Source organism: Dipodomys merriami, unplaced genomic scaffold (assembly GCF_024711535.1).
Source record: "Dipodomys merriami isolate MVZ:Mamm:240054 unplaced genomic scaffold, mDipMer1.0.p SCAF_99, whole genome shotgun sequence".
In the NCBI taxonomy this organism is placed as follows: Eukaryota; Metazoa; Chordata; class Mammalia; order Rodentia; family Heteromyidae; genus Dipodomys; species Dipodomys merriami.
In genome coordinates this window covers 4,251,638-4,273,745 of record NW_027206612.1, presented here as the reverse complement: position 1 = coordinate 4,273,745, position 22,108 = coordinate 4,251,638, and the positions used below count along the sequence as shown (strand labels likewise).

Sequence of the window (22,108 nt, the reverse complement as noted above, 5' to 3'; positions counted from 1 at the left end):
GCGGGAGCACAGTCAGACCCAGACTCAGGAGGATGCGGGAGCACAGTCAGACCCAGACTCAGGAGGATGCGGGAGCACAGTCAGACCCAGACTCAGGAGACATTGCGGGAGCACAGTCAGACCAGACTCAGGAGGATGCGGGAGCACAGTCAGACCCAGACTCAGGAGGATGCGGGAGCACAGTCAGACCCAGACTCAGGAGGATGCGGGAGCACAGTCAGACCCAGACTCAGGAGGATGGGGTAGCACAGTCAGACCCAGACTCAGGAGGATGGGGGAGCACAGTCAGACCAGACTCAGGAGGATGCGGGAGCACAGTCAGACCCAGACTCAGGAGGATGCGGGAGCCCAGTCAGACCCAGACTCAGGAGGATGCGGGAGCACAGTCAGACCCAGACTCAGGAGGATGCGGGAGCACAGTCAGACCAGACTCAGGAGGATGCGGGAGCACAGTCAGACCCAGACTCAGGAGGATGCGGGAGCACAGTCAGACCCAGACTCAGGAGGATGCGGGAGCACAGTCAGACCAGACTCAGGAGGATGCGGGAGCACAGTCAGACCCAGACTCAGGAGGATGCGGGAGCACAGTCAGACCCAGACTCAGGAGGATGGGGGGAGGGGCAATGAGGGTGCTCCAGGGAGACGGGTGCTGGTGTTCTGCGGTGGCCCAGCATGGAGGACAGGAAGGGCACGGGGTCCTGGGGAGGACAGGAAGGACATGGGGTCCTGGGGAGGACAGGAAGGACATGGGGTCCTGGGGAGGACAGGGAGGACACAGGGTCCTGGGGAGGACAGGGAGGACACAGGATCCTGGAGAGGACAGGGAAGACACGGGGTCCTGGGGAGGACAGGGAGGACAAGGGGTCCTGGGGAGGAGGACAGAGAGGGCCGAGGGTCCTGGGGAGGACCAACCATACCTGCTGCAACAGGCTTTCCAAATCTGAGCCCCCTTCCCAAACTAGGTTTGGGGTGGGGAGTTTGTCTAGAGGTAGGAGGACTTACATTTTCAGCCTGGAGAACCTGCCGCCAGGGGGATAGGAAAGGCTCCTGGCAAACGGCCTGTGCCGGGCTTCGTCACTGACACCTGTGGCCCCGCTGTGGCCCTGGTAAGGTCGCTGACCCATGCGCGTGGAGGAGTCAGGGGAAATGGCGCAGAATGTCTGTGAGCAGCCGTGCTGCAGATGTCAGCGGCGGCTCACGTCGAGTGTGTTCACGAGCTGTCCCTCTGAAGATGCTGTGGCCGGTCTGAAACCTGTCGTCCCTCGGATCACAGCCAGGCTGCGGCTCCACGGCCCCCACGGGCGGTCCCCAGATGAGGAGCTGAGCCCTGGGGCTCCGGGTCACTTGGCGTCTCCTAACAACAGCGCGGACTCGTTTAGCTCCTTGGCAACGCAGCTGACACACACACGCTGTAGAGAGCAGGCCCGTCCTCCGTCCTCCGTCCTCCGTCCCCCGTCCTCCGTCCACGAGCCTTGGCTCCGTGGAGGACGGAGCGCAGGGCTCGGCCACAGCTGCTGCCCCTCCCTCACCTTCCCTGCGGCCCCCACGCAGCTCCATCAGGGGCTACCCGGCCAGGAGCCGACTGGACCGCCTGGCAAACCCACCAGCTCTTCCTCCCGCCAGGCTGGAGTGTCCTCGGGCTCTGCAGCACCGCCTTCGCAGAGGCTGACAGGTCCCCAGTGCCTGCAGCCACCGTCAGCGTCCTCACCGAGTCTCAGCAGAGGCTGACAGGTCCCCAGTGCCTGCAGCCACCGTCAGCGTCCTCACCGAGCCTCAGCAGACAGCGCCGGCTTTCTTCCGGAAGGCCCCATCTAAGAAGTGTCCGGCCATCTCCGCTGACGGCATCACGGCCATCCACACGGCCGACACCAATCTGCATGTCACACAGGGCGGCGCAGTGTGGCCGCAGGAAAGCGCCCCGCCCGGCCCCTCGTGCAAGCTGGTGATCTGGAGGGCTCGCGGCCCTCAGCCTGGTCCTCTGGCCCACGCAGATGAGCCACACCGGGCTGGCACCCCTGGAGAAGCCGATGGCCTTCGGGGCTCTTGAAACATAAGTCAACTAGCAAGCGCAAAAGGAGAGGGCGGAACAGTGGCTCCCGTGACAACTCTGTATGGAATGAAGACAAGCTGGCTGCAACAAGGAACAGCGCTCACGTGCACGCCGACCCCGCGCTTGCTTACTGCGCCAGTTAAATCCGTTACTCACACGCACTTTCATAACTTGATCCACCTAGCGGGCTACAGATCAATAAAGCGTTGATAATAGAAGTTTCTCCTTGCTGTGCCAGCAGACCAGAAACATCACTTGAGCAGCATGGCTGCCACTAACAGGTTCAGAGCGCTGCTGGGTGAGACAGCGGCCGGTGGACAGCGCTCCTCCCCTCCTCCCATCACACCGGCCGCCAAAATGTATTTGACCCATAGAATAAAACTGAGGAAGCCGGGCACCGTGGCTCACACCTGTAACCCTAGCAACTCAGGAGGCTGAGGTCTGAGGACTGCAGCGCCAAGCCAGTTCAAGCAGCCAAGACATGGGACTCTGGTCTTCAATTACCCAGCTAGAAAAGCCAGAGGTGGGGCTGTGGCTCAAGTGATGGAGCACTTCCCTTGAGCAAAAGAGCTTGGGGACAGCTCCCTGAGTATAAGCCCCATGATGGACTCAAAAGAAAGGAAGGAAGGGAAGCTGGGAGGGAGAGAAAGAGAAAATGTGCAGATCAACCTCCTTATGGAAAACATTTCCCATAAGCTGAGCTTCACTGCTGAGTCCACTCTTATTCACAAACCACTCAACTCTCAGAAAAGGCCTGAGTTTGTAATTCAGATAAATGCATTTGTGTGTGTTCCCTGGATAACCTTCCCACCTATAAATTCAGAACTCTCAGGAAATCCCAACGTGTCCCACTTCTAGCCTAAACGCACACACAGCTGGAGGGCAGGCGCTCCCGGGGGATTGGGGTGACATGCTGTTTCAAGTCTTGGCTTTGCTGTGTGAGCCTGAAGTGTCTGTCCTCCCGGGAGGGGACCGCAGGGCTTTCTGAGGACAAGGGTCCTATCTCCACGGAAGTTCGAGAGAGGACACAGGGAAGGGGCAGGGGACCAGGCCACAGGAAGGCAGGACACCTAGAACGGGAAGAGGGCTGGGAAACTATGGGAAACCTGGGCCAGTGGAGACCCATTTTCTCCAGCCAGGCCTGACCGTGCCCAAGGGCAGCCGCTGGAGCCGCAGCGTGTTGGTGCCGCTTGGAGATGTTTAAGCGGGGGACCCATGGCCCCCCATCCCTGAGTGCAGCGTGGCACGTTCGGGCCCAGCGTCTTTCCTGCTTTTCTCCCGTCTCAGACCCCCCCCTGTGCCCCCCTTGTCTCCTCAGGGACCACCCCAGATGGGGCGCCTCCAACACGGCCCTGGCCCGGTGGCTCCCTGCTGCCTATGAAGACGGCTTCAGTCAGCCCCGCGGCTGGAACCCCGACTTCCTGTACCATGGGACGGCCCTGCCCCCGGTTGGTTCTCAGCAGGGTGGGAGCTGATTCCCCAGAGAGGGCCCTGCCCTCAGGGGGTTCAGCATCTCCTGAGACCTTGCTTAATCTCTCTGGGGCTTCACACTGTCGAGGGGGCCAAGCTGCCGGTCAGGGTGAGGCCAGGGTCCTAGGGTGAAGTTTAGGAATGAGGTGCCAAAAATTAGCACCGTTCTCCAGCAAGCAGAGCAACGCAGATTTAAATTGTTTCAACCAGCTTTGCCGCCCCTGCTCTCGACGAGCACTTGAGTTTTCAGATAAATTCTCCTGTTCTCCCGTGGAGGACCAGCTGCATCCAAAGCACCTGCCCGTGAAGGTAGTGGCTGCGCGTTCCTCCATGCCCTGTGCTTGTGGAGCTCACGCATACCACGCTGCTAATCTGCTTTCTCTCACCTGATGACCCACATCAGAGGCTAACCCAGCCATATACCATATTCCATAATGGAATGCTTGACACCCCAAAGCAGACATGAGGTTTGGCCCAGACACCAGTACCCAGAAGTCAAGGCCCAGCCTGGCCAGGGGCATCTGGTCAGCTGCTGGCCGACACCGTACAAAGCCCCCTGTGAAGGAGAGCCGCTTTGTCGGGAGGGGGCGGCCCGCTCCTGGCATCTGGTGAGGAGCGGTGGAGGAGCGGTGAGCAGGGGCTCGCTGAGCTCGGTGCTCCGGGCGGCAGGCAGGCCCAGCAAGCTCATACACTCCCAGCCTCCCCCAGCCGCTGCCTCCTTAGCGTCAGTGCCAGCCTCTGACGTGGGGTGAGACTATCTTGACTGGCTTGTGCTGACACATCTCAGTTCAACCGCTGAGGCTTCCGGAATTCTCGGCGGCGCTGTCCTGTGATTCTACAAACCAAGTCTGCTGCTGGCTTCCCAGTCCTGACCTAACAGATTACTCCAATTTTAGAGGCTTAGGACAACAGAAATTGATCCTCAGTTCTGCATGCCAAAGACCTGAGGGGTTCTCTGTGGCTGAAATTGGGATATCTAAGGGGGCATAGCCTTCTGTGAGCCCTTCAGGAAGAAGCCACCTCCTTGCCTTTCCAACTGTGTGGGCAGTGGGGTGTGCTGGGTCCAAGCCTCTTCTACCAAGGTTCAGCCCCAGCCCCACCCTTCCAACTGCTAGGGGCTGCCCACAGCCTCTTGCTGCAAAGCTAGCAACTGTGGAATCTCTCCACACCTCCTCCAAAGTCAGTTCTCAAGGCCAGGCAGGGAGCTGGCAGTGACTGGACTGGACTACCCCGAAATCCAGGTTAACTGCTTTCATCTCAAAGTCCTTGATACAATCTCATCTGAAGTGTCCAGGATTATAACGTAGGCATCTTTGGGAGCTGTTCTACCAGATTCCACGTTCTGAACCCCAAAGGCGTGTGCCCTTTGCAGATAGGACCCACAGTGCTCTCTTCCAAAGACCCCAGGCCCACAGAGCACCACCTCAGCAGGGGGAGCTAGAGGGAGCAAACCGCTGGGCAGAGGCTGGGAGTGACCGGCTGGGGGGCTGGGTGACCGCTAGGGGACTGAGCGGTGACTTGCTGGGACGGGGGTCCCACCAGGGAGGGGCTGGGGTGTCACCCATTTGGGGATGAATTTCCTCTCCAGCTGGATCTGTGAAACAAGTTCTCTCTCTGACCCTGAAGTGCAGAGGGCAGCAGAGGTGAGACTGCAGTGGCAGACACCCCACTCATCAGGAGGAAATAAAAGCAGCAGGTCATCACAGCGGCGGGGACACCCGCCAGTCTCAGGCTCCCAGGCAGGAATCCAGGCAGCTCTGCTCCCAGTGGAGGGCTCATGGCCCTTCCCAAAACGCCTTGGAAAACCTGACAGCCGATCCCTTCCCGTCCACTTTAGAGGAGGGATCTGACTTGCAAAGCACAGAGCTGGGCTGACGCTCCAGGCTTCCACCCCCTCCCCCCGCTTCAGAAAACCGCTTCCTGGGCACCCCAAGCCCTGTGAGCGAGGACCCTGCCAGGAATTCAGGACCCCAGCCTCGTGTCGCAGCCGGGTGGCCTCTCCAGACAGGACCCCAGCCTCTCCAGACAGGACCCCAGCCTCTCCAGAAAGGACCCCAGCCTCTCCAGACAGGGCCCCAGCCTCTCCGGACAGGACCCCAGCCTCTCCAGACAGGATCCCCAGCCTCTCCAGACAGGACCCCAGCCTCTCCAGACAGGACCCCAGCCTCTCCAGAAAGGACCCCAGCCTCTCCAGACAGGGCCCCAGCCTCTCCAGACAGGATCCCCAGCCTCTCCAGACAGGATCCCCAGCCTCTCCAGACAGGATCCCCAGCCTCTCCGGACAGGATCCCCAGCCTCTCCAGACAGGATCCCCAGCCTCTCCGGACAGGATCCCCAGCCTCTCCGGACAGGACCCCAGCCTCTCCAGACAGGACCCCAGCCTCTCCAGACAGGATCCCAGCCTCTCCGGACAGGATCCCCAGCCTCTCCGGACAGGACCCCAGCCTCTCCAGACAGGATCCCAGCCTCTCCAGACAGGATCCCAGCCTCTCCGGACAGGATCCCCAGCCTCTCCGGACAGGAGCCCAGCCTCTCCGGACAGGATCCCCAGCCTCTCCGGACAGGAGCCCAGCCTCTCCGGACAGGAGCCCAGCCTCGGGTCGCAGCCCGGTGGCCTCGTGTCGTGGCCCGCCCGCATGGTGACACGCAGCTCTCCTTACCCAGGTGCGGGAGGTCTCGAGGCTCGTCATTCGCGCTTCAAACTCGGCTGTGAGGGAGGACGACCAGTACTCCGACTTCCTGACCGCGTGGGGACAGTACATCGCCCACGACGTGGCCCTCACGCCGCAGAGCGCGGGCGGAGAGGACTGCGGGCGGACGTGTGAGAACCGGAGCCCCTGCTTCCCCATCCAGGTACCCGCCGCCCCCCGACGGCCCGCGCCCCGGCCCCGCCCCCGACGGCCCGCGCCCGGCCACGCCCCCCGACGGCCCGCGCCCGGCCCCGCCCCCGACGGCCCGCGCCCCGGCCCCGCCCCCGACGGCCCGCGCCCCGCCCCGGCCGCGCCCCCCGACGGCCCGCGCCCCGGCCCCGCCCCCGACGGCCCGCGCCCCGCCCCGGCCCCGCCCCCGACGGCCCGCCCCCGCCCCGGCCCCGCCCCCGACGGCCCGCCCCCGCCCCGGCCACGCCCCCCGACGGCCCGCGCCCCCCGACGGCCCGCCACGCCCCCGACGGCCCGCGCCCCGCCCCGGCCGCGCCCCCCGACGGCCCGCCACGCCACGCCCGCGCCGCGCCTCCCCACCCCCACGACGGCGCGGGGACCCGCGCGGACTTCCAGCGGGGAGGCGGCTGCCGGGCGGCCGGACACCCGGTACCGCGCGGGGCCGGGCGCGGGGACCGGCCGGCCCTCCGAGGCCTCGCACGGGCCCGGTGACCCGCGTCTCCCCCCGCAGCTGGCCGCCGGGCCCGGGCCGGCCGCGGGCGCCCCGTGCCTGCCCTTCCACCGCTCGGCCGCGGCCTGCGGCTCCGGGGACGGCGGCGCGCTGCGGGGCAACCTGTCGGCCGCCGGCGCGCGGCAGCAGATGAACGCGCTGACCTCGTTCCTCGACGCGTCCACGGTGTACGGCGGCTCCGAGGCCGCCGAGCGGCAGCTGCGGGACTGGGCGGGCGCGGCGGGGGCGCTGCGGGTCCACGCGCGACGCCGCGACGCCGGCCGCGCGCTCCTGCCGCTCGCGCGCGCGCGCCCCGCCTGCGCGCCCCCGCCCGGCGCCGCGCGCGCGCCCCGCGCCCCCCGCGCGCCCTGCTTCCTGGCCGGGGACGCGCGCGCCAGCGAGGTGCCCGCGCTGGCCGCCCTGCACACGCTGTGGCTGCGCGAGCACAACCGCCTGGCCGCCGCGCTGCGCGCGCGCAACCCGCACTGGAGCGCGGACACCGTCTACCGGGAGGCGCGCAAGCTGGTGGGCGCCCTGCACCAGGTGCGGCTCGCGGGCGGAGCGGGGACAGGGGCGGCGCGGCCCCCACAGGCCCTCCGCTCGCACCGCACCCCGCCACCCCTCCGCCCCGCCCCTCAGCCCGCCCTCCCATTCGCCCCGCCCTCCGCTCCGCCCTCCGCCCCGCCCCTCAGCCCGCCCTCCCATTCGCCCCGCCCTCCGCTCCGCCCTCCGCCCTGCCCCCTCAGCCCGCCCTCAGCTCCGCCCCCGCCCCGCCCCTCTAGCTCGGCTCAGACCCCGCCCAGCCCCGCCCTCCGCCCCGCCCAGCCTTGCCCTCCACCCCGCCCCGCCCCAGCTCGGCTCAGATCCCGCCCTCCGCCCCGCCCCACCCCTCTAGCTCGGCTCAGACCCCGCCCCCTCCGCCTGCCCCGCCCTCCGCCCCGCCCCGCCCCTCTAGCTCGGCTCAGACTCCGCCCCCTCCGTCTTGCCCCGCCCCCAGCTCGGCTCAGGCTCCGCCCCCTCCGCCTGCCCCGCCCCTCTAGCTCGGCTCAGACTCCGCCCCCTCCGCCTGCCCCGCCCTCCGCCCCGCCCCTCTAGCTCGGCTCAGACCCCGCCCCCCGCACAGCTCATCACGCTGCGGGACTACGCGCCGCGCATCCTGGGCCCCGCCGGCTTCCAGCGGTACGTGGGCCCCTACGCGGGCTACGACCCCACCGTGAACCCCACGGTGTCCAACGTCTTCGCCACCGCGGCCTTCCGCTTCGGCCACGCAGCGGTGCGGCCGCTGGTGCGGAGGCTGGGCCCGGACTTCCAGGACCTCGCGGGGCTGCCCGGGCTGGGCCTGCACGACGCCTTCTTCAGCCCCTGGCGGCTCATCCGGGAAGGTGGGGGTCCGTCCACCCCCCGGGGTCTGTCCATCCTCCCCGGGGTCCATCCACTGTCCACCCCCCGGGGTCCATCCACCCCCCGGGATCTGTCCACCCTCCCCGGGGTCCGTCCACCCCCCGGGGTCCATCCACCCCCCGGGGTCCATCCACCGTCCACCCTTCAGGGTCTGTCCACCGTCCACCTCCTGGGGTGCATCCATCCCCCGGGGTCCATCCACCCCCCGGGGTCCATCCACCGTCCACCCCTCAGGGTCTGTCCACCCCCCAGGATCTGTCCACCGTCCACCCCCCGGGGTCCATCCACCGTCCACCCCTCAGGGTCTGTCCACCCCCCCAGGATCTGTCCACCGTCCACCTCCTGGGGTCCATCCATCCCCCGGGGTCCATCCATCCCCCGGGGTCCGTCCACCCTCCCCGGGGTCCTTCCACCCCCCCGGGGTCCATCCATCCCCTGGGGTCCATCCACCGCCCCAGGGTCCATCTACCGCCCCAGGGTCCATCTACCGCCCTGGGGTCCGTCCACCATCCCCAGGGCCCGTCTACCGCCCCGGGGGTCCGTCCACCTGGCCTGGCCTCACTGCCAGGCTGGCTGCATAGCTTGTGCAGGAAAGGCCACCAGACCTATCCCCGGCAAGTCCGCAGGAGGTGGGAGGGATCTGTGGCCGAGGGAGGAGGAGGGGGGAGAGGGAGAGGAGGGAGACAGACAGACAGCCATGCCTCATCACACGAAGCCTCAGGTGCCCAAAGCCCCCAGGAAGTCGCCCATACCCAGGTGCTCTAGGGAGGATGCCACGGGGCCATCACTCACCCCACGTGTCCCCTGCCCGCCTGGCCCCTGCCCGCCTGGCCCTGCACGCCTCAGGAGGCTAGCCTTCCAATGAAAATAACTGCTTCCAGGTTAGATTGGAGAGTGTCTTGTTTCTGCTTCCTTTGTGCCCTCTCCCCCTCCCCTTCCTCTCTCTCTCTTCTTCCCCTCCTTCTCCCTCTCTTCTCCTCATTTCCCTCACCCCCCTTCTCCCCATGTTCTTCCCTTCTAGAAGGTGCCCAAATCTCCGAGCAGCCCTGTCTGCAGCGGGGTCAGCACAGTGGATGGGAAGCTATGGCTGACTGAGACTCCCTGCCCCATGAAAGGCGGGAAAGCCCCAGCTCCCCCTCACCCCTCACCCCCCACCCCAGGGCGGTGAACTCGTCAGAGGAGCTGTTTTTGGCTTTGGGGGCTCTTTAGCAGACTGCACCCCACAGATGAAGGATTCAGATTGCCGTGGGGCAGCCTCAGGCCCGGCAGGGGCAGCGAGGTTCCGGAACCCTTGCTTCCAGCCGGGTCTCGGCTGCGTAGTGGTGTGGTTGCCAGAGGACACCCAATATGTTCTTGGTTGTCAGAGGACACACACATTTTCTTTTAACATTTCTGCTGTGAAAACAAAGGCTGACAGCTGCAGGCTGGGGGACCCCTCGGGGCCCTCAGGCTCTGAGAGTCCTCCCTGGCCCCCTGCGGCCTGGCCAGCCCAGGCTCAGTCCACCACAAGAGCCAGGGCCCCCTCACTGGGGGAATCCACCCAAGGTTGTCAAGAATGAGAGTGCGATTCAGAAGTCCTGGCCCTGCTCCAGAACTCAGAGCAGCCTGACTCCCGACCACCTTCCCTCAGGCCCTGATCCCATGGTGAGGGGTCTCCTGACTCCTGATTCCCGCCCACTGTCCCTCAGGCCCTGATCCCATCCTGAGGGATCTCCTGACTCTGCCCACTGTCCCTCAGGGCCTGATCCCATCCTGAGGGATCTCCTGACTCCTGACTCCGCCCACTGTCCCTCAGGCCCTGATCCCATCCTGAGGGATCTCCTGACTCCGCCCACTGTCCCTCAGGCCCTGATCCCATCCTGAGGGGTCTCCTGACTCTGCCCACTGTTCCTCAGGCCCTGATCCCATCCTGAGGGGTCTCCTGACTCTGCCCACTGTCCCTCAGGGCCTGATCCCATCCTGAGGGGTCTCCTGACTCCTGACTCCCACCTGCTGATCTGCAGGGGGCTTGGATCCCATGGTGAAGGGTCTCCTGACTCCTGACTCCCACCTGCTGTCCTGCAGGGGGCTTGGATCCCATCGTGAGGGGTCTCCTGGCCAGCCCCGCCAAGCTGCAGGTTCAGGACCAGCTGATGAGCGAGGTGCTGACCGAGAGGCTCTTTGTGCTGTCCAGCCCTGGCGCCTTGGACCTGGCGTCTCTAAACCTGCAGAGGGGCCGTGACCACGGTCTGCCCGGTATGTGCATCCTGTAGATGGTGGGCAGAGGGGAGGGGAGGGGAGGGCCACAGCCACGGCTCTTTGAGAGACAGGGTTCAAGTGACGCTGCCCAATCGTCTGTCACCAGCTTCTGCGCCTAAGCAGCGGTGACTCTTGTCTGTGGTGGCTCTTGTCTGTGGTGGCTCTTGTCTGTGGTCAGTCTTGTCTGTGGTCAGTCTTGTCTGTGGTCAGTCTTGTCTGTGGTGACTCTTGTCTGTGGTGACTCTTGTCTGTGGTCAGTCTTGTCTGTGGTGACTCTTGTCTGTGGTGATTCTTGTCTGTGGTGACTCTTGTCTGTGGTGGCTCTTGTCTGTGGTGGCTCTTGTCTGTGATGGCTCTTGTCTGTGATGGCTCTTGTCTGTGGTGGCTCTTGTCTGGTGACTCTTGTCTGTGGTGACTCTTGTCTGTGGTCAGTCTTGTCTGTGGTCAGTCTTGTCTGTGGTGACTCTTGTCTGTGGTGGCTCTTGTCTGTGGTGGCTTTTTTCTGTGGTGGCTCTTGTCTATGCTCAGTCTTGTCTGTGGTGGCTCTTGTCTGTGGTGACTCTTGTCTGTGGGCTCTGTCCTGGCCCCTCTGCCTCGGGGAATGGCAGACCCCGTAATCCCAGCTTCCGGTGGGCAGCAGGACCTGTGGGCAGGTGGATGTAAAACACCCCTTCCCCCCTCCCCCCCCCCCCGCAGGCTACAATGAATGGCGAGAGTTCTGCGGCCTGCCGAGACTGGAGACGCCAGCTGACCTGAACAGGGTCATTGCCAACAGGAGCCTCGTGGACCGGATCGTGGACTTGTACAAACATCCGGACAACATCGACGTCTGGCTGGGCGGCCTGGTGGAGGACTTCCTGCCCGGAGCCAGGACCGGTCCCCTGTTTGCTTGCCTCATCGGGAGGCAGATGAAGGCACTGAGGGACGGGGACAGGTGGGTGCCGCCTGCCGAGCGTCCGGAAGCTCGCCGGTCCCCCGGGTCTGTGCGGCTCCGTGCTGCTCCGGCCGGCTGTCCCCCCGGTGGTCTCTCAAGCACAGCGTCCCCGTGGTGATGGAATTAAAGGAGCGCAGGCACAACGCCGGCTGACACACTTCAAACATTCCCCACCATCACACAAACACGCAGGAATCTGAGGGAAACAAGTGGCATTCCATGCCCACTTGAAATGGCGGCTCGCTGACGTCTGCCAGGAGTAGACAGGTGAGCCCAAACCCCTGCGAGGTGCAGACCTCCACCACGTCCATAAGAAGACACACTGGCACCATGCAATATGCCGTACTGCACACCTGCAGCAACCAGAACACCTGTAGTGTGACACACTCCCGAATCAAACACACCTGCCTGTATCAGACACACACACACCAAACCAACACACTCCCACGCTGTATCCAATACACATGCTCAACCCAAAACACACACCTGCTACATGCACACACACGCAGGCACCCGAACTGAATGCCCTTGAGTCTGAACCATTGGAGCTGCCATCTTAACTCAGCACCACCTGACGCCCGCCCTGCTCCAGCCAAGCCCCCCCCCCACACACACAGGCGCACATGCACACACACACACACACACAGGCGCACATGCACACACACACACACAGGCGCACATGCACACACACACACAGGCGCACATGCACACGCACACACACACACACACACATCTGCCCTGTATCTCTACACCAGCCCGTGCAGCTGGGCAGAGTCGGCAGTGCCAGCTGCCTGCTTCTTAACCCTGACCCCAGGTGCCGCCCATGCCGCAGGAAGGACAGAGTGGACTTTGGAAGCCACAGAAAGAGACGCAGGGAAACGATGCTTTCTCTTCTTTTCTGGCAGTTGTGTGGCCGGCGCTCGGTGGGCAGGGAGACTGTCTCGCGCACCACTGCCTTCAGACCAAACATTCCTGAGCATAAGCCATGAGCTTGGACCCTGAGTGTGCGTGCGTGCGTGTGCGTGTGTGTGCGTCCGGTAAACAGACTGCGGGGAGTGTGCAGGTGAAGGAAACCCGCTGTCTGTGGCCCTGCAGTGATTTCCCCCTCTGTGTGCAGTGGTCAGTGTGGGGCAGGCTCCAGGGGCTGGGCCAGGCCCAGAGGTGAAGGGGTCCCCGTGCCCCCCCCGCGCCTCACCCCCCCGCACCTCCCCCCACCTCACCGCCCCCCCCGTGCCTCACCCCCACGCCTCAACCACCCCCCCGCGCCTCACCCCCCACCTCACCGCCCCCTGCACCTCCCCCCCCCCCGGCGCCTCAGCCCCACACCTCCCCCCCCGTGCCTCACCCCCCACCTCACCGCCCCCTGCACCTCCCCCCTGCACCTCCCCCCCGTGCCTCAGCCCCACACCTCCCCCCCCCGTGCCTCACCCCCACCTCACCGCCCCCTGCACCTCCCCCCCATGCCTCAGCCCCGCACCCCCCCCCGCGCCTCAGCCCCCACCTCACCTCCCCCCTGCACCGCCCCCCTGCACCTCCCCCCGTGCCTCACCCCCACGCCCTCCCCTGCAGGTTCTGGTGGGAACACGGCCCCGTGTTCACCGCCGCACAGCGGCGCGAGCTGGAGAAGCACTCTCTGGCCCGGGTGGTCTGCGACAACACAGGCCTCACCAGGGCACCCGTGGACGCCTTCCGCTCCTCGGAGTTCCCCCGGGACTTCGAGGCCTGCGAGGACATCCCGGGCCTGGACCTGGACGCGTGGACGGAGCCCGGGCCGCCAGGTGACGCCCCGCTGCGGGTCGGAGGCGGGTCCCAGCCGCCTTCTCCAGGAGGCCGCCCGCCTCGTCTGCACCACGGCGCCTCCGTCCCAGCAGGAAGCCTCCAGGGCCGGGCCGGCTGCCCACATCCGGGCGGCCTCCCGGCCTGGCCTCCCTGCCTGTGCGCCCTGCCCGGGCCGGCCCTGCCGCCGAGCCTCCGGGCCTGGCCTCCAGGCCTGTGCAACCCAGCCCCTGCCGGCCCTGCCACCGAGCCTCCCGGGCCTGTGCGCCCTGCCGCCGAGCCTCCCGGGCCTGTGCGCCCTGCCTCCGAGCCTCCCGGGCCTGTGCGCCCTGCCCGGGCCGGCCCTGCCTCCGAGCCTCCCGGGCCTGTGCGCCCTGCCCGGGCCGGCCCTGCCGCCGAGCCTCCCGGGCCTGTGCGCGCTGCCCGGGCCGGCGCTGCCTCCAAGCCGGGTCTCCTCCAGCCCAGAGGCTGCGGGTGAGATCTACATTGCTCAGAGCAGGCAAGGATCACCGTTCAGCTTCTAACCAAAGCTGACCCGAGCAAACGATCTGACCTTAGTGGTCCTGAGCAGCAGCAGCTCCGCGCCAGGAGAGGCCTGCGTTCAGGACCGGGCGGCCATTTGCCAGAGCACACAGAGACACACGCCATGCGTGACACACACGCACACACACGCAGGTACACACTCCATGTGACAGACACGCAGAGACACACCATGTGTGACATGCACACACACACAGAGACATGCAGAGACACACTGTGACACACGTACACACATGCAGATACACATGCCATGTGTGACACACACATGCAGAGACACACACCATGTGTGACATACATGCACACATGCACACATACATGCAGATACACATACTCAGATACACACCATGTGTGACACACACACCATGTGTGACACACACACCATGTGTGACACACACGCACACACACGCAGGTACACACTCCATGTGACACACACGCAGAGACACACCATGTGTGACATGCACACACACAGACATGCAGAGACACACTGTGACACATGTACACACATGCAGATACACACGCCATGTGTGACACACACATGCAGAGACACACGCAGAGACACACACCATGTGTGACACACATGCACACATGCACACACACATGCAGATACACATACTCAGATACACACCATGTGTGACACACACACACCATGTGTGACACACGCGCAGACACACCATGTGTGACACAAACACCATGTGTGACACACGTACACACGCAGAGACATATACATGTGTGACACATGCAGAGACATACACATGTGACACACACGCAGGCGCACACCATGCGTGACACACACACACACACATGCAGAGTCACACCGCCTTTTAGCACTTCTGGGGAAACGAGGAGCAGCTCTGTTCCTGAGCCCTGGTCTCCCGTAGAGGCTGGTGCTGGGGTTGGGCGGGGCCCGGCGTGTGGAGGGGGCGCGGTTCGGCCCCGCAGCTCTGGCGAGGCCCCTCCTGAGCATGCGGGCGGTCTCCCTTTGGCCCTACTCAGGTGACGGGTGCGGCCTCTCGGGCCCCGTGGACCACGGGGACGCCGTGTTCTGTGAAGAGTCGGGCCGGCGCCTGCTCGTGTTCTCCTGCCACCCCGGATACGCACTCCACGGGCCTGAGCAGGCCGCGTGCACCCCGCAAGGCCGGGGCGCCCCACCGCCAGTGTGTAAAGGTCCGTGCGTCACGGGGACGTGGGGGGGGGGGTCCAGCTGCCCGGCTCAGCCAGTGGGGGGGGGGTCCAGCCGGGCTCAGCTGGTGGAGGGGAGGTCCAGCCGGGCTCAGCCGGTGGGGGGGGGGGGTCCAGCTGCCCGGCTCAGCCGGTGGGGGGAGGTCCAGCCGGGCTCAGCCGGTGGGGGGAGGTCCAGCCGGGCTCAGCCGGTGGGGGGAGGTCCAGCCGGGCTCAGCCGGTGGGGGGAGGTCCAGCCGGGCTCAGCCGGTGGGGGTAGGTCCAGCCGCCCGGGTCAGCTGGTGGAAGGGGGGGTCCAGCCGGGCTCAGCCGGTGGGGGGAGGTCCAGCCGGGCTCAGCCGGTGGGGGGAGATCCAGCCGGGCTCAGCCGGTGGGGGGAGATCCAGCCGGGCTCAGCCGGTGGGGGGGGGGGGGTCCAGCTGCCCGGCTCAGCCGGTGGGGGGGGGTCCAGCCGGGCTCAGCCGGTGGGGGGGGGGGTCCAGCCGCCTGGGTCAGCTGGTGGAGGGGGGGGTCCAGCCCGGCTTAGCTGGTGGAGGGGGGGTCCAGCCCGGCTTAGCTGGTGGAGGGGGGGTCCAGCCGCCCGGCTCAGCCGGTGGAGGGGGGGTCCAGCCCAGCTTAGCTGGTGGAGGGGGGGTCCAGCCCGGCTTAGCTGGTGGGGGGGGGGTCCAGCCACCCGGCTCAGCCGGTGGGGGGGGTCCAGCCTGGCTTAGCTGGTGGGGGGGGTCCAGCCGCCCGGCTCAGCTGGTGGGTGGGGGGTCCAGCCAGGCTCAGCCAGTGGGGGTGGGTCCAGCCGCCCGGCTCAGCTGGTGGAGGGGGGGGGTCCAGCCCAGCTTAGCTGGTGGGTGGGGGGGGTCCAGCCTGGCTCAGCTGGTGGAGGGGGGGTCCAGCCCAGCTTAGCTGGTGGGTGGGGGGGTCCAGCCCGGCTCAGCCGGTGGAGGGGGGGGTCCAGCCTGGCTTAGCTGGTGGGTGGGGGGTCCAGCCAGGCTCAGCCGGTGGGGGGGGGTCCAGCCGCCCGGCTCAGCTGGTGGGTGGGGGGTCCAGCCAGGCTCAGCCAGTGGGGGTGGGTCCAGCCGCCCGGCTCAGCCAGTGGGGGTGGGTCCAGCCGCCCGGCTCAGGGCCGCCGCTCACCCGCGCACCGTGTGTGCAGATGTGGATGAGTGTGCAGACCCGACACGCCCGCCCTGCCACCCCTCTGCGAGGTGCAGGAACTCCGAGGGCAGCTTCCAGTGCGTGTGCTCCGACCCCTACGCGCTCGCGGAGGACGGGAGGACCTGCGTGGGTGCGTGCTCTGCGCCCGCCGCCCGCTCTCTGTCGTGGCTGTAGGTATTCAGCGCCCTTCTGCCAGGGGCCGACGCCAGGCCGGCCCGCGCCCGCCCCGCACAGGGGGACGGCGCCCGGAAAACGCCGCGGGGCGCAGGGCGGCCGGCCGGCACAGCAACAGCACAGTCCGCGTCCCTGGCGGACCGGCACTGTCCGCGGGGAAGGCTCTGCGTTCAAGAAGGCCGGCGCAGCTGCCCAGGGGCGGGGGGGGGGGGGGGACGGGGCTGAGGGCGGCCTCCAGCCGTCCCGGGCCACAGTCCAGGCAGGCACCTCCTCTCCTCCAGGCAGAGCCCAGACACAGGCAGCGCCTGCCGCCACCGGCCCCGCCAGCCTGCCCCCCTCCACGCTGTCCCTCCATGAGGACAGTCCTGAGTCTAAACAGCAAAGGCGGAGAACATCAGAGCCATTCAGCTCCGCTCCACAGGGGAGCTGGGACTGAGACCTCAGGAGACATCGAGAACACAGCACAGAGAGTGCAGCACAGACACACAGCACAGACAGCACAGCACAGACACACAGCACAGAACACAGCACAGAACACACAGCACAGACAGCACAGCACAGAACACACAGCACAGAACACACAGCACAGAACACAGCACAGAGAGTGCAGCACAGACAGCACAGCACAGACACACAGCACAGAACACACAGCACAGAGCACACAGCACAGAACACACAGCACAGAACACACAGCACAGAACACAGCACAGAACACAGCACAGAGAACACAGCACAGAGAACACAGCACAGAACACAGCACAGAGCACACAGCACAGAACACACAGCACAGAACACACAGCACAGAACACAGCACAGAGAACACAGCACAGAGAACACAGCACAGAACACAGCACAGAACACAGCACAGAACACACAGCACAGAACACACAGCACAGAACACACAGCACAGAGAGTGCAGCACAGACAGCACAGCACAGAACACACAGCACAGACAGCACAGCACAGCACACAGCACAGAACACACAGCACAGAACACACAGCATAGAAACAGCATAAAGCACAGAGCACAGAACACACACTGCACACACCACACACTGCACACACCTCACACACTGCACACACCACACACACTGCACAAACCTGACACTGCACACACCTCACACTGCACACACCACACACACCACACACCACACACACTGCACACACCTCACACACTGCACACACCACACCCACTGCAAACACTGCACACACCACACACACTGCACACACCTCACACACTGCACACACCACACCCACTGCACACACCTCACACACTGCACACACCTCACACACTGCACACACCACACACACTGCACACACCTCACACACTGCACACACCTCACACACTGCACACACCACACACTGCACACACCTCACACACTGCACACACCTCACACACTGCACACACCACACACACTGCACACACCACACACACTGCACACACCACACACACTGCACACACCTCACACACTGCACACATCTCACACACTGCACACACCTCACACACTGCACACACTGCACACACCTCACACACTGCACACACCTCACACTGCACACACCTCACACACTGCACACACCTCACACACTGCACACACCACACACACCGCACCCACTGCACACCTCACACCGCACACAGCCCATAGCATGTTGCCCACAGCACACCACACACTAGACAGCACTCTGCACACAGCACCGCACACACCGATGTGTGACACGATACCCAGCCCCTCTGGCCCGCCGCTGCCCCATGGCTGGACCGCCGCTGCCCCATGGCTGGCGGCTGGTGGCCTTCAGAGGCCGGAGGGCAGCGCCGGGCACCCTGACCCGCTCCTCCCGCGCAGACTCTGGCCAGCTCCCTCGGGCAACCTGGGTCTCTGTGGCGCTGGTGGTGACTCTCGCCGGCTGCGTGGCAGCCTTCAGCTGGACGGCGATTCGCAGGGGGTAAGTCCCGCTCCTGCGCTCAGACACGGCGCCTCCTCACAGGCCGGACAGCGCGATGGCCGTGGGTGTCCCAGCCGGGGCATCGCCCTGGGCCAGGCATGCTGGGCTCTCTGGTGTCCTGCAGTGAGTGCCCGGTCACCCAACCTCAGCCGTGTCCAGGGCGGGAGACGCAGGCCCCGGTCACCCAACCTCAGCCGTGTCCAGGGCGGGGGACGCAGGCCGAGTCACCCAACCTCAGCCGTGTCCAGGGGCGGGGGACGCAGGCCCCGGGTCCTGACCGATGGCAGCGACATGCTCTCTGGTTGGAAGCCAAGCTTCTTCCAGACTCCTCCGAGGGGAAGATGGTCGCGTGAACGCTGTCTCTCCCGCTGCATCCAGAATTTGTGTGAGACCTTGGTGTTAGACATGTCACTGTGCTAGACGCTCACAGGACAAGTCTGAGGCTCTGCTGTGTCCACAGGTCCCCAGGGGAAATACCTGTCTGTGGGTCCCTGCCAGTGACCCTCCACGCCCCGCAGGGGAGGCCCTGCAGGGGAGGCCCTGCAGGGGAGGCTGGTGCCCCTCTCCTTGCCCCGCAGGGGAGGCCCTGCAGGGGAGGCTGGTGCCCCTCTCCTTGCCCCGCAGGGGAGGCCCTGCAGGGGAGGCCCCGCTGGGAGGCTGGTGCCCCTCCACGCCCCGCAGGGGAGATCCTGCTGTGGAGTCTGGTGCCCCTCTGTGCCCGCAGGGGAGGTCCCGCTGGGGAGGCTGGTGCCCCTCTGTGCCCCGCAGGGGAGGCTGGGGCCCCCCTCCATGCCCCTCAGGGGAGGCCATGCAGGGGAGGCCCCGCTGGGGAGACCAGGGTCTCCCTCCACGCCCTGCAGGGGAGGCCCCACAGGGGAGGTCCCGCTGGGGAGGCTGGTGCCCCTCTGTGCCCCGCAGGGGAGGCTGCCCCCCACCTTGCGCCAGTGAAGAGCCCGTCTTACTTGTCTTGCTTTTCGGATGCGCGTGGTCTGTCTTCAACAGGAGGCGGTGAGGCGGACAGCAGCGTGGACTGCACCGAGTCCGCTCTGCCCGCTCCGAGCAGCCTGTACACTCCCAGCGACTTCTTGTTACATTAAGAAATGCCCACCACTTGACCTAGAACCTTCTTTACACACTGTGCACTTTTACTGCATGTGTTAGGAAACGGGTTTTCGAGCAGTCAGAGCCCCAGTGCGGATCGCGGTGCATCTCCATTGTGTCTGGAGGTCAGAGCCAAGTTCAAAGCCCTGTCCCTAGGGCTTCTGTCTGTCCCGTTCTCTGGACCACTCAGCCATGTGCCAGGACACCCCCCGCACCTGTCATGCCAGGCCAGCTCAGCCGACCACAAGGCCGGCCGGACCCGCTGAAGGGTGGGTGGCGCTGCGCAGCTCTTCAGAGAGTGGCCGTCGGTGAGCAGGTGCTGGCGTCGGTCCTGCGCAGGCAGAAAACCATCTCCTTTTGAGAAATTAGCTCGAGCCAAGGAACTGCAGTGGAGCGTGGGCCCCCAGCTTCCGCTGCGCCGCCTTTGAAAGCGCACCTTGGCACAATGATTGCTTCATCAGAAGTGAGGTGGTTTCAACACTTATCTACAGACGTGTGGTTGGTGGGTTTCTCAACCGGCGCCTCCAGGCCTGGCCGTGCCCTCCCCCGCTGGCTCTGTGTCCTCCCCCGCTGGCTGTGTGTGTCCTCTCCCGCTGGCTCTGTGTGCCCGTGTCTCCAGGCCTGGCCGCGCCCTCTCCCCACGGGCCGCTCTGTGTGCCTGTGCTCCAGGTTGATTTGACGTGCCGCTGACCGTGGCTCGATTGCCTGCTGCCCGTGACCAGGCGGGACCCATGGGTGCTGGCAGGAGGCTGGGCCTGTCTTCAGAACTGCCTTGCATCTGATGCTCTGGCTTTCTCATGTGTAATGAAAGAAACTTATTACCATAGGGAGAACAAAGTTAAAGGAGCAAACGCAAGAACCAGTCCCCTGCCTTTTAAAAAACGTGCTGAAGCTAGCCCCCAGGTGCTCCACTTGGCTAGGAAACGTGAGGCGTGACCTGTGGCTGGTACACGGTAGGCAGTGTCCAAACCCCAAACTGTAACATGTCCACAGCGCACAGCGCGACCTGACCAACCCCAGCGGTGAGTGTGCCCGGCCCGGCCTGGCCGCTCCTGCGCCGTCCACTGAGCACCATTCCCGGTGCTGTGTGGCAGAAAGCAGTCTCCGGGCCCGGCACCGTGGAGGGCGGCCGGAGGCCCTGACGGAGTGGCCACAGTGCCATCTGCTGGGCAGCCAGCAGAACTGCATCACAGCTCGTACTAGAAGAACCGGAGCCTCCTTGGCTTGGCGATCCTCTGCGTTTGTCTCATCATTGAAAGTGGGGCAGGGCCAGGGCTGTGGTGGCTGCGGTTGCTCTTCCATGTGCTGTTGATCCCGGGGCACCACGGACACGGATGGAGACCCCAGCCACACCACTGTGGACATATGCTGGGCCCACAGGCTTCCTGGAACGACCACACGGAGGCCATGGGGGAGGGAGAGGGGGTGGAGGGTTCTCTCCTGCCCCAGCCTCCCGTCCCCAGCCCAGAGCGAGCCCTGGATGACCTCCTGGCTCCGGGCTGCCAGGGAGGCAGGAACACAGCCGGGGGCTCTTCTGGGCTCTGACGGCAGTGACGATGCACGTGTGTATCCGCAGGACACGTTCGGACACCAAGGCCACACTGCCGGTCACCGAGAGGGACTCGAGAGTGCCCGTCCAGGCCCACGGGACGTCTCCACCCCGGACCGCAGCCCAAGGCCCGGAGCAGGTGGGTCCACGCCCGTCCAGGGTGATGGCGTGACCGGTGCCTCTCACCAGGAATCGGGCGTCACCGAACGTACCTGCCATTCTTGCTGCTCGCCAGGCCCCGCCTCCAGCACCGGACCCCGCACCCTCCTGCCTGCCATCCTCCATGCAGAGTCTAGTCCTCAGAGACCCGTGACCCATCCAACGGGGTTTTGAAAAGTACAAACGGAGTGACAGGAACGAAAATGGCTTTCATTAGATGAACCAGTTTCAAACAAAGGGCTATTTACTTCAGCATTACCCAAGCCTTTGCTGGAAATGGACGGGAAATTAACCAAGAGCCAAAAGAGAATGTAGGCTTATGTTTGTTTTTTAAGATAGGCCGATGGCTGTCAGTGGGGAGGCCCGAGGGATGTGGTGTTTCGCCCCGCGTGCTCACCCTCGCCGTGACGCTGGGTGTGGGTGCAGGCCGCAGGGTCGCAGGGTCGCAGGGCCGCAGGGCCGCAGGGCTGCAGAGTCGCAGGGCTGCAGGGCCTCAGGGTTGCAGGGCCGCAGTCGCAGGGGCGCAAGGCCCCAGGGTTGCAGGGCCGCAGGGCCCCAGGGTTGCAGGGCCGCAGGGCCCCAGGGTTGCAGGGCCGCAGGGCCCCAGGGTTGCAGGGCCGCAGGACAGCAGGGCTGCAGGGCTGCAGGGCCCCAGGGTTGCAGGGCCCCAGGGTTGCAGGGCCGCAGGACAGCAGGGCTGCAGGGCTGCAGGGCCCCAGGGTTGCAGGGCCCCAGGGTTGCAGGGCCGCAGTCACAGGGGCGCAAGGCCCCAGGGTTGCAGGGCCGGAGGGCCCCAGGGTTGCAGGGCCCCAGGGTTGCAGGGCCGCAGGACGGCAGGGTTGCAGGGCCGCAGGGCCGGCTGCACAGCTGAGCACAGGCCTTGCTGCACGGCCTGCAGGAGCGCTGGACACGGGGTGTCGTTCCCCAGAGCTGCCAGTGCTCTGAGAGCCCAGGAGGGGAGGTGGCCGGAGCGTCCTTGACCGCGTACAAGGACCCCACACCACGTGGCACGCACAGCCACGCCTGCTCCTCCAGCGGGGCAGCCAGGAGCTGCCTGCTAGGAACAAAAATGGGAACT

The 22,108-nt window shown here is 65.4% G+C and overlaps 1 protein-coding gene across 1 annotated transcript in view; it reads left to right on the top strand.

Annotated features, from left to right (window-relative positions):
- Tpo (thyroid peroxidase) overlaps positions 1 to 21,323 on the top strand; it is a 51,005-nt gene extending 29,682 nt beyond the window's left edge. Inside the window, exons 5-16 of the mRNA XM_070014667.1 lie at positions 3,369 to 3,498; positions 6,185 to 6,373; positions 6,911 to 7,432; positions 8,013 to 8,271; positions 10,355 to 10,525; positions 11,225 to 11,462; positions 13,032 to 13,240; positions 14,772 to 14,942; positions 16,105 to 16,236; positions 18,122 to 18,221; positions 20,899 to 21,010; positions 21,107 to 21,323. Coding sequence (XP_069870768.1) covers positions 3,369 to 3,498; positions 6,185 to 6,373; positions 6,911 to 7,432; positions 8,013 to 8,271; positions 10,355 to 10,525; positions 11,225 to 11,462; positions 13,032 to 13,240; positions 14,772 to 14,942; positions 16,105 to 16,236; positions 18,122 to 18,221; positions 20,899 to 21,010; positions 21,107 to 21,184 — 2,311 coding nt within the window. The 3' untranslated portion in view covers positions 21,185 to 21,323. The remainder of the gene's footprint in view (positions 1 to 3,368; positions 3,499 to 6,184; positions 6,374 to 6,910; positions 7,433 to 8,012; positions 8,272 to 10,354; positions 10,526 to 11,224; positions 11,463 to 13,031; positions 13,241 to 14,771; positions 14,943 to 16,104; positions 16,237 to 18,121; positions 18,222 to 20,898; positions 21,011 to 21,106) is intronic.
- The last annotated feature ends 785 nt before the right edge of the window (positions 21,324 to 22,108 follow it).